Here is a 13757-nt window from a genome sequence, read left to right as displayed (position 1 = left end):
ATGTCACGATACACCATATATATGTGGATATGTTTAGTCCATGTCACGATACACCATATATATGTGGATATGTTTAGTCCATGTCACGATACACCATATATATGTGGATATGTTTAGTCCATGTCACGATACACCATATATATGTGGATATGTTTAGTCCATGTCACGATACACCATATATATGTGGATATGTTTAGTCCATGTCACGATACACCATATATATGTGGATATGTTTAGTCCATGTCACGATACACCATATATATGTGGATATGTTTAGTCCATGTCACGATACACCATATATATGTGGATATGTTTAGTCCATGTCACGATACACCATATATATGTGGATATGTTTAGTCCATGTCACGATACACCATATATATGTGGATATGTTTAGTCCATGTCACGATACACCATATATATGTGGATATGTTTAGTCCATGTCACGATACACCATATATATGTGGATATGTTTAGTCCATGTCACGATACACCATATATATGTGGATATGTTTAGTCCATGTCACGATACACCATATATATGTGGATATGTTTAGTCCATGTCACGATACACCATATATATGTGGATATGTTTAGTCCATGTCACGATACACCATATATATGTGGATATGTTTAGTCCATGTCACGATACACCATATATATGTGGATATGTTTAGTCCATGTCACGATACACCATATATATGTGGATATGTTTAGTCCATGTCACGATACACCATATATATGTGGATATGTTTAGTCCATGTCACGATACACCATATATATGTGGATATGTTTAGTCCATGTCACGATACACCATATATATGTGGATATGTTTAGTCCATGTCACGATACACCATATATATGTGGATATGTTTAGTCCATGTCACGATACACCATATATATGTGGATATGTTTAGTCCATGTCACGATACACCATATATATGTGGATATGTTTAGTCCATGTCACGATACACCATATATATGTGGATATGTTTAGTCCATGTCACGATACACCATATATATGTGGATATGTTTAGTCCATGTCACGATACACCATATATATGTGGATATGTTTAGTCCATGTCACGATACACCATATATATGTGGATATGTTTAGTCCATGTCACGATACACCATATATATGTGGATATGTTTAGTCCATGTCACGATACACCATATATATGTGGATATGTTTAGTCCATGTCACGATACACCATATATATGTGGATATGTTTAGTCCATGTCACGATACACCATATATATGTGGATATGTTTAGTCCATGTCACGATACACCATATATATGTGGATATGTTTAGTCCATGTCACGATACACCATATATATGTGGATATGTTTAGTCCATGTCACGATACACCATATATATGTGGATATGTTTAGTCCATGTCACGATACACCATATATATGTGGATATGTTTAGTCCATGTCACGATACACCATATATATGTGGATATGTTTAGTCCATGTCACGATACACCATATATATGTGGATATGTTTAGTCCATGTCACGATACACCATATATATGTGGATATGTTTAGTCCATGTCACGATACACCATATATATGTGGATATGTTTAGTCCATGTCACGATACACCATATATATGTGGATATGTTTAGTCCATGTCACGATACACCATATATATGTGGATATGTTTAGTCCATGTCACGATACACCATATATATGTGGATATGTTTAGTCCATGTCACGATACACCATATATATGTGGATATGTTTAGTCCATGTCACGATACACCATATATATGTGGATATGTTTAGTCCATGTCACGATACACCATATATATGTGGATATGTTTAGTCCATGTCACGATACACCATATATATGTGGATATGTTTAGTCCATGTCACGATACACCATATATATGTGGATATGTTTAGTCCATGTCACGATACACCATATATATGTGGATATGTTTAGTCCATGTCACGATACACCATATATATGTGGATATGTTTAGTCCATGTCACGATACACCATATATATGTGGATATGTTTAGTCCATGTCACGATACACCATATATATGTGGATATGTTTAGTCCATGTCACGATACACCATATATATGTGGATATGTTTAGTCCATGTCACGATACACCATATATATGTGGATATGTTTAGTCCATGTCACGATACACCATATATATGTGGATATGTTTAGTCCATGTCACGATACACCATATATATGTGGATATGTTTAGTCCATGTCACGATACACCATATATATGTGGATATGTTTAGTCCATGTCACGATACACCATATATATGTGGATATGTTTAGTCCATGTCACGATACACCATATATATGTGGATATGTTTAGTCCATGTCACGATACACCATATATATGTGGATATGTTTAGTCCATGTCACGATACACCATATATATGTGGATATGTTTAGTCCATGTCACGATACACCATATATATGTGGATATGTTTAGTCCATGTCACGATACACCATATATATGTGGATATGTTTAGTCCATGTCACGATACACCATATATATGTGGATATGTTTAGTCCATGTCACGATACACCATATATATGTGGATATGTTTAGTCCATGTCACGATACACCATATATATGTGGATATGTTTAGTCTTCCATGTCACGATACACCATATATATGTGGATATGTTTAGTCCATGTCACGATACACCATATATATGTGGATATGTTTAGTCCATGTCACGATACACCATATATATGTGGATATGTTTAGTCCATGTCACGATACACCATATATATGTGGATATGTTTAGTCCATGTCACGATACACCATATATATGTGGATATGTTTAGTCCATGTCACAATACACCATATATATGTGGATATGTTTAGTCCATGTCACGATACACCATATATATGTGGATATGTTTAGTCCATGTCACGATACACCATATATATGTGGATATGTTTAGGCCATGTCACGATACACCATATATATGTGGATATGTTTAGGCCATGTCACAATACACCATATATATGTGGATATGTTTAGTCCATGTCACGATACACCATATATATGTGGATATGTTTAGTCCATGTCACGATACACCATATATATGTGGATATGTTTAGTCCATGTCACGATACACCATATATATGTGGATATGTTTAGTCCATGTCACGATACACCATATATATGTGGATATGTTTAGTCCATGTCACGATACACCATATATATGTGGATATGTTTAGTCCATGTCACCATACACCATATATATGTGGATATGTTTAGGCCATGTCACGATACACCATATATATGTGGATATGTTTAGTCCATGTCACGATACACCATATATATGTGGATATGTTTAGGCCATGTCACGATACACCATATATATGTGGATATGTTTAGGCCATGTCACAATACACCATATATATGTGGATATGTTTAGTCCATGTCACGATACACCATATATATGTGGATATGTTTAGGCCATGTCACGATACACCATATATATGTGGATATGTTTAGTCCATGTCACGATACACCATATATATGTGGATATGTTTAGTCCATGTCACGATACACCATATATATGTGGATATGTTTAGTCCATGTCACGATACACCATATATATGTGGATATGTTTAGTCCATGTCATGATACACCATATATATGTGGATATGTTTAGTCCATGTCACGATACACCATATATATGTGGATATGTTTAGTCCATGTCACGATACACCATATATATGTGGATATGTTTAGTCCATGTCACCATACACCATATATATGTGGATATGTTTAGGCCATGTCACGATACACCATATATATGTGGATATGTTTAGTCCATGTCACGATACACCATATATATGTGGATATGTTTAGTCCATGTCACGATACACCATATATATGTGGATATATTTAGTCCATGTCACGATACACCATATATATGTGGATATGTTTAGGCCATGTCACGATACACCATATATATGTGGATATGTTTAGTCCATGTCACGATACACCATATATATGTGGATATGTTTAGTCCATGTCACCATACACCATATATATGTGGATATGTTTAGGCCATGTCACCATACACCATATATATGTGGATATGTTTAGTCCATGTCACGATACACCATATATATGTGGATATGTTTAGGCCATGTCACGATACACCATATATATGTGGATATGTTTAGTCCATGTCACGATACACCATATATATGTGGATATGTTTAGGCCATGTCACGATACACCATATATATGTGGATATGTTTAGTCCATGTCACGATACACCATATATATGTGGATATGTTTAGTCCATGTCACGATACACCATATATATGTGGATATGTTTAGTCCATGTCACGATACACCATATATATGTGGATATGTTTAGTCCATGTCACGATACACCATATATATGTGGATATGTTTAGTCCATGTCACGATACACCATATATATGTGGATATGTTTAGGCCATGTCACAATACACCATATATATGTGGATATGTTTAGTCCATGTCACGATACACCATATATATGTGGATATGTTTAGGCCATGTCACGATACACCATATATATGTGGATATGTTTAGTCCATGTCACGATACACCATATATATGTGGATATATTTAGTCCATGTCACGATACACCATATATATGTGGATATGTTTAGTCCATGTCATGATACACCATATATATGTGGATATGTTTAGTCCATGTCACGATACACCATATATATGTGGATATGTTTAGGCCATGTCACCATACACCATATATATGTGGATATATTTAGTCCATGTCACGATACACCATATATATGTGGATATGTTTAGTCCATGTCACGATACACCATATATATGTGGATATGTTTAGTCCATGTCATGATACACCATATATATGTGGATATGTTTAGTCCATGTCACGATACACCATATATATGTGGATATGTTTAGTCCATGTCACGATACACCATATATATGTGGATATGTTTAGTCCATGTCACGATACACCACATATATGTGGATATGTTTAGGCCATGTCACGATACACCATATATATGTGGATATGTTTAGTCCATGTCACGATACACCATATATATGTGGATATGTTTAGTCCATGTCACGATACACCACATATATGTGGATATGTTTAGTCCATGTCACGATACACCATATATATGTGGATATGTTTAGTCCATGTCATGATACACCATATATATGTGGATATGTTTAGTCCATGTCACGATACACCATATATATGTGGATATGTTTAGTCCATGTCACGATACACCATATATATGTGGATATGTTTAGTCCATGTCACGATACACCATATATATGTGGATATGTTTAGTCCATGTCACGATACACCATATATATGTGGATATGTTTAGTCCATGTCACGATACACCATATATATGTGGATATATTTAGTCCATGTCACGATACACCATATATATGTGGATATGTTTAGGCCATGTCACGATACACCATATATATGTGGATATGTTTAGTCCATGTCACGATACACCATATATATGTGGATATGTTTAGTCCATGTCACCATACACCATATATATGTGGATATGTTTAGGCCATGTCACCATACACCATATATATGTGGATATGTTTAGTCCATGTCACGATACACCATATATATGTGGATATGTTTAGGCCATGTCACGATACACCATATATATGTGGATATGTTTAGTCCATGTCACGATACACCATATATATGTGGATATGTTTAGGCCATGTCACGATACACCATATATATGTGGATATGTTTAGTCCATGTCACGATACACCATATATATGTGGATATGTTTAGTCCATGTCACGATACACCATATATATGTGGATATGTTTAGTCCATGTCACGATACACCATATATATGTGGATATGTTTAGTCCATGTCACGATACACCATATATATGTGGATATGTTTAGTCCATGTCACGATACACCATATATATGTGGATATGTTTAGGCCATGTCACAATACACCATATATATGTGGATATGTTTAGTCCATGTCACGATACACCATATATATGTGGATATGTTTAGGCCATGTCACGATACACCATATATATGTGGATATGTTTAGTCCATGTCACGATACACCATATATATGTGGATATATTTAGTCCATGTCACGATACACCATATATATGTGGATATGTTTAGTCCATGTCATGATACACCATATATATGTGGATATGTTTAGTCCATGTCACGATACACCATATATATGTGGATATGTTTAGGCCATGTCACCATACACCATATATATGTGGATATATTTAGTCCATGTCACGATACACCATATATATGTGGATATGTTTAGTCCATGTCACGATACACCATATATATGTGGATATGTTTAGTCCATGTCATGATACACCATATATATGTGGATATGTTTAGTCCATGTCACGATACACCATATATATGTGGATATGTTTAGTCCATGTCACGATACACCATATATATGTGGATATGTTTAGTCCATGTCACGATACACCACATATATGTGGATATGTTTAGGCCATGTCACGATACACCATATATATGTGGATATGTTTAGTCCATGTCATGATACACCATATATATGTGGATATGTTTAGTCCATGTCACGATACACCACATATATGTGGATATGTTTAGGCCATGTCACGATACACCATATATATGTGGATATGTTTAGTCCATGTCACGATACACCATATATATGTGGATATGTTTAGTCCATGTCACGATACACCACATATATGTGGATATGTTTAGTCCATGTCACGATACACCATATATATGTGGATATGTTTAGTCCATGTCATGATACACCATATATATGTGGATATGTTTAGTCCATGTCACGATACACCATATATATGTGGATATGTTTAGTCCATGTCACGATACACCATATATATGTGGATATGTTTAGTCCATGTCACGATACACCATATATATGTGGATATGTTTAGGCCATGTCACAATACACCATATATATGTGGATATGTTTAGTCCATGTCACGATACACCACATATATGTGGATATGTTTAGTCCATGTCATGATACACCACATATATGTGGATATGTTTAGGCCATGTCACGATACACCATATATATGTGGATATGTTTAGTCCATGTCACGATACACCATATATATGTGGATATGTTTAGTCCATGTCACGATACACCATATATATGTGGATATGTTTAGTCCATGTCACAGAGATGTTGACATGCAGAGTTTCAAGCACTCTTCATTCTCTAGCGCAGGGGTCACCAACCTTTTTGAAACCAAGAGCTACTTCTTGGGTACTGATTAATGCGAAGGGCTACCATTTTGATACACACTTAAATAAATTGCCAGAAATAGCCAATTTGCTCAATTTACCTTTAACTCTATGTTATTATTAATAATTAATGATATTTACACTTAATTGAACGGTTTAAAAGAGGAGAAAACACGAAAAAAATGACAATTAAATTTTGAAACATAGTTTATCTTCCATTTCGAATCTTTAAAATTCTAAATTCAACCGAAAAAAAAGAAGACAAAAACTTAAAAAAATAATTTATGGAACATTAGTAATTTTTCCTGATTAAGATTAATTTTACAATTTTGATGACATGTTTTAAATAGTTTAAAATCCAATCCACACTTTGTTAGAATATGTAACAAATTGGACCAAGCTATATTTCTAACAAAGACAAATCATTATTTCTTCTAGATTTTCCAGAACAAAAATTTTAAAAGAAATTCAAAAGACTTTGAAATAAGATTCAAAATTGATTCTACAGATTTTCTAGATTTGCCAGAATATTTTTTTTTGAATTTTAATCATAATAAGTTTGAATAAATATTTTACAAATATTCTTCGTCAAAAAAACAGAAGCTAAAATGAAGAATTAAATTACAATTTATTTATTATTCTTTACAATAAAAAAAAATACATTTACTTGAACATTGATTTAAATTGTCAGGAAAGAAGAGGAAGGAATTTAAAAGGTAAAAAGGTATATGTGTTTAAAAATCCTAAAATCATTTTTAAGGTTGTATTTTTTCTCTAAATTTGTCTTTCTGAAAGTTATAAGAAGCAAAGTAAAAAAATTAATGAATTTATTTAAACAAGTGAAGACCAAGTCTTTAATATATTTTCTTGGATTTTCAAATTCTATTTGAGTTTTGTCTCTCTTAGAATTAAAAATGTCGGGCAAAGCGAGACCAGGTTGCTAGTAAATAAATTAAATTTTAAAAATAGAGGCAGCTCACTGGTAAGTGCTGCTATTTTTAGAACAGGCCGGCGGGCTACTCATCTGGTCCTTACGGGCTACCTGGTGCCCGCGGGCACCGCGTTGGTGACCCCTGCTCTAGCGGGTGACTTTTCAAATGATGCTACATTAGCAGTGCTGCTACTTTTTGGAGCAACGCTTTTGCCGCATACCTGTTCACCATTTACCCGCTGGAAGCCAAACCACCGCCAGACGATGGACCCCCTGCTGTTTGTCTTGGGAATTAATTATTAGGGGGACGGCGTGGCGAAATTGGTAGAGTGGCCGTGCCAGCAAACTGAGGTTTTCTGGTTACTGGGGTTCAATCCCCACCTTCTACCATCCTCGTCACGTCTGTTGTGTCCTTGGGCAAGACACTTCACCCTTGCTCCTGATGGGTGCTGGTTAGCGCCTTGCATGGCAGCTCCCTCCATCAGTGTGTGAATGTGTGTGTAAATGGGTGAATGTGAAAACAGTGTCAAAGCGCTTTGAGTACCTTGAAGGTAGAAAAGCGCTATACAAGTATAACCCATTTATCATTTATTATTTATACTATGCAAATATAAAAAGGTAAGCTTTTAGTAAACTTGTTTTGGATTTAGTTTTTTGTAATTGGTTTTCAATCTTCATTATTTACTTCAAGTTATTACGATCTCTCTCTCTCTCTCTCTCTCTCTTTCTCTCTCTCTCTTTCTCTCTATATATATATATATGTATATATATATATATATATATATATATATATATATATATATATACATATATATATATATTTGCATACATACATTGTTTTGATTCATTTCAATATCTTACCTACACTTGTTATTACATATGTTGACCAGATGTTGAGATATTTGATGGGAGTCCATATTGGTTCTCCACCAGGGTTAGGGTTAGGGTTAGGGTTAGGGTTAGCTTACTACATTGTCCAGGTAGCCTGCCCATCACTGTCTATTTGGCCTAGCTCACATGTCAATAGTTTGAATACTGCAAACTTCAATACAGTAACACCTCATTTGTTCTGCAGACGTCCAGCGGGTGTCAGCGGGGAGTCATGAAGAGGAGTGGCACACCAGTGTGGGACAGAAGGAGCTACAGGCCCCCTCCCACATTAAAGAGGAGCAGCTTCATGATGAAGATGAAGCTCAGTCCTTACAGCTTCATCACAGTCAAAGTGAGGAGAACAGAGGGGCGGAGCTTGTAAGTCAACACATCACAGAAGCTGATGGAGAGCATTGTGAAGATATAAAGTCAGAACCAGACAGCATCTTTGCTCCACTGTCAGACATGGACCACATGATGTCACACTCTTCTGATCACAGTGACCACATCCAAAAACCTTTGGAGAGTCAAAATGACTCTAAAGGTGATACGAGACATCACACTAACAACAAACACTTTGACTGCTCTCAATGTGGGAAATCATTTAGACAGAAGAAATATTTTACAAGACACATGAGAACACATACTGGAGAGAAACCTTTTACTTGCTCTGTTTGTGCTAAAAGATTCAACACTAAGACTGTCATGACCACACACATGAGAATACACACTGGTGAGAAACCTTTTACTTGCTCTGTTTGTGCTAAAAGATTCTACACTAAGAAAGACATGACCACACACATGAGAACACACACTGGAGAGAAACCTTTTACTTGCTCTGTTTGTAAGAAGAGTTTCTCCACAAAGTGTAACATGACCACACACATGAGAACACACACTGGAGAGAAACCTTTTACTTGCTCTGTTTGTAAGAAGCGTTTCTCTATAAAGGTACACATGACCAGACACATGAGAACACACACTGGAGAGAAACCTTTTACTTGCTCAGCTTGTGCCAAAAGATTCAACACTAAGACGGAAATTATATTACACATGAGAACACACACTGGTGAGAAACCTTTTACTTGCTCTGTTTGTCCTAAAAGATTCAACACTAAGAAAGACATGACCACACACATGAGAACACACACTGGAGAGAAACCTTTTCTTTGCTCTGTTTGTAAGAAGAGTTTCTCCACAAAGTGTAACATGACCAGACACATGAGAACACACACTGGAGAGAAACCTTTTCTTTGCTCTGTTTGTAAGAAGAGTTTCTCTATAAAGGTACACGTGACCAGACACATGAGAACACACACTGGAGAGAAACCTTTTACTTGCTCAGCTTGTGCTAAAAGATTCAACACTAAGACGGAAATTATATTACACATGAGAACACACACTGGTGAGAAACCTTTTACCTGCTCTGTTTGTCCTAAAAGATTCAACACCAAGACTCACATGACCACACACATGAGAATACACACTGGAGATAAACCTATTACTTGCTCTGTTTGTAAAAAGAGTTTCTCCACAAAGCAGAGCATGACCACACACATGAGAACACACACTGGTGAGAAACCTTTTTCTTGCTCTGTTTGTGCTAAAAGATTCAACACTAAGTGGGAAATTATATTACACATGAGAACACACACAGGTGAGAAACCTTTTACTTGCTCTGTTTGTAAGAAGAGTTTCTCCAGAAAGGAATGCATGACCACACACATGAGAACACACACCGGAGAGAAACCGTTTAGTTGCACTGTGTGTGTTAAAAGGTTCAGGTTTAAGAAGCAGGTGAGTAGACACAAGTGTGTAACAGTCATGGAAGCTGCAGGGATTTAAAAAGACTTGAACAGTGATTGTGCTAAATGTAGTTTAAAAACACAGCATGTTTAATAAGAATGTATATTTGATGTTGTATGTAGTGCTTCTCATCTTCTAGTCTTATATGTTGTCCTGTAATTACTGTTTAAGTTGTGTGCATGTATTGAATATTATATATGTAGCTACTGTTAAGTTCCACTCTTCTACTCCAAAAAGGACCCAGGGACAACTCCCGATTTCCAATTGATCAACTTTTTATTTTCCAACTTGAAGCATTGTTGGTTTAATTTCAGTTGATCTTCCAAATCATCAGTAGGTTGTAAAGCACAAAAACAGAGATGTTAACAATGTGATTACACAGCTATTTTCAAACAATGTTTTACAAATGTAATGCGGTAATTTAACTTGAAGCCAGCAGTTTAAACAAACAAATGAGGATAGTTCAGTAAGCTAATTAACAAGCTTGCAGGTTCAAGTTAAGCATATCACACAAACATTTCAATGGTCATCAAATGAAGCTTTTTCACCGACCATTGGTGTGTTTGGAGAAACTTGTTGAGTGGAACTTGCGGTTGTGGCTGCTTGCTGTTCTTCCTTCCATGTAGTTTGTTTGGTGAATGAGTCTGACTGACCTCCTTCCTTTTCACCTGCCTTCTATTAGTCATTTGGCGGCCATTTTACCTCGGCATTCTGGGAATTGTAGTTTTCACTGATTTTGACCATGTAGGGCATGGATTACTGCCACTTCTGAGTTTTTAACTCCACAGCTACTATTTTATTGTATGTTGTCATTGTTGAAGAGAGGACATCTTATTATTTTCATTTGGGTTTTTTCACACATTTTCCCATTGCATTTTATTGATGTTATTATCCAATTGAAAGTATGAATGAATAAAATGGTTAACAAAATGTGGACTGTGGTAGATTAGCAGCATTGTTACATCATGGATGTTAACTACTGCAAAACATCAACAAAGAAGAAAAATGCTGAAGTTAGCAACACATCACTGAACTTTAGAGCCATCGTGAGTGGAGTTGCTTGTTTTTATTGCTGCATTTCTACTTATTTCACCTCACATCTTCACTTTTAATCCTAAAGTCTTCTTCACATATATTGTTGTAGGCTTCTAACATTTATGTTTCTGATGTGTGTGTAGTCTGTGGAAAGGGTTGTTGTCCCTTGTGGATCCAATTGTTCACTTGCACAGATACATCTTCATCATCATCATCATCATCAGACGTTACCGGTCCACTACTGGATGAAACCTTAGCATTAATGTTTTAATATAAGTGTGACCTCATTATTCCTTGATAATAAGACTAAAAATACAGATTTAAAGGCCTACTGAAATTATTTTTTTAAATTTAAACGGGAATAGCAGATCCATTCTATGTGTCATACTTGATCATTTCGCGATATTGCCATATTTTTGCTGAAAGGATTTAGTATAGAACAACGTCAATAAAGTTCGCAACTTTTGCTCGCTGATAAAAAAAGCCTTGCCTGTAGCGGAAGTAGCGTGACGTCACAGGAGCTAGTATTCCTCACAATTCCCCATTGTTTACACCAGCAGCGAGAGAGATTCGGACCGAGAAAGCGACGATTACCCCATTAATTTGAGCGAGGATGAGAGATTCGTGGATGAGGTACGTTAGAGTGAAGGACTAGAGTGCAGTGCAGGGTGTATCTTATTTCGCTCTGACCGTAACTTAGGTACAAGCTGGCTCATTGGATTCCACACTCTCTCCTTTTTCTATTGTGGATCACAGATTTGTATTTTAAACCACCTGGGATACTATATCCTCTTGAAAATGAGAGTCCAGAACGCCAAATGGACATTCACAGTGACTTTTATCTCCGCGACAATACATCGGTGAAACACTTTAGCTACGAAGCTAACGCGATAGCGTTGGGCTCAAATGCAGATAGAAACAAAATACATGAACCCCTGACTGGAAGGATAGACATAAAATCAACAATACTATTAAACCATGAACATTTAACTACACGGTTAATGCTTTCCAGCTTGGCGAAGCTTAAAATGCTGTTGCTAACGACGCCATTGAAGCTAACTTAGCAACGGGACCTCACAGAGCTATGATAAAAACATTAGCGCTCCACCTACGCCAGCCAGCCCTCATCTGCTCATCAACACCCGTGCTTACCTGCGTTCCAGCGATCGACGGAAGGACGAAAGACTTCACCCGATCATCCATGCGGTCGGTGGCTAGCGTCGGCTAGCGCGTCTGCTATCCAACTCATAAAGTCCTCCTGGTTGTGTTGCTGTAGTCCACCGCTAATCCACCGATCCCACCTACAGCTTTCTTCTTTGCAGTCTCCATTGTTCATTAAACAAATTGCAAAAGATTCACCAACACAGATGTCCAGAATACTGTGGAATTATGAGATGAAAACAGAGCTATTTTGTATTGTATTCAATGGTATACCAATACTTCCGTTTCACTGGTTACGTCACGCGCATACGTCATCATCCAAAGATGTTTTCAACCGGAAGTTTAGCAGGAAATTTAAAATGTCACTTTATAAGTTAACCCGGCCGTATTGGCATGTGTTGCAATGTTAAGATTTCATCATTGATATATAAACTATCAGACTGCGTGGTCGCTAGTAGTGGCTTTCAGTAGGCCTTTCAAATCTATCAATGAATGTTGGTTGTGTTTCCTATATTTGTGTGTGTTAAATGTACTGTATACATTTGTTTTAAATGAGCAACCTAAAAATATACATGGAACCATTTCATTACGCCGCAGATGTCGATTTATGTGTTGAAAATAATCTCTTTCTGTTGTTA

The 13757-nt window shown here is 36.3% G+C and overlaps 1 protein-coding gene across 7 annotated transcripts in view; it reads left to right on the top strand.

The window, feature by feature from the left end:
• Positions 1–13757, top strand: part of LOC133639731 (gastrula zinc finger protein XlCGF57.1-like) — a 145181-nt gene that overhangs the window by 57496 nt on the left and 73928 nt on the right. For 5 of the 7 annotated variants that reach the window (XM_062033305.1, XM_062033306.1, XM_062033304.1 and 2 more), the window contains exon 3: positions 9323–11867. The exons of 1 other annotated variant lie outside the window; for it this stretch is intronic. In XM_062033305.1, coding sequence (XP_061889289.1) covers positions 9323–10962 — 1640 coding nt within the window. In that variant the 3' untranslated portion in view covers positions 10963–11867. Of the gene's footprint in view, positions 1–9322; positions 11868–13757 lie in introns of those variants that run through there. One more of the 7 variants, XM_062033313.1, reaches the window with a different exon arrangement.

The sequence above is a fragment of the Entelurus aequoreus genome, linkage group LG22 (genome assembly GCF_033978785.1).
Source record: "Entelurus aequoreus isolate RoL-2023_Sb linkage group LG22, RoL_Eaeq_v1.1, whole genome shotgun sequence".
Classification (NCBI taxonomy): Eukaryota; Metazoa; Chordata; class Actinopteri; order Syngnathiformes; family Syngnathidae; genus Entelurus; species Entelurus aequoreus.
The sequence above is the reverse complement of the archived record's forward strand: the minus strand, read 5'-3'. Positions and strand labels throughout refer to the sequence as shown.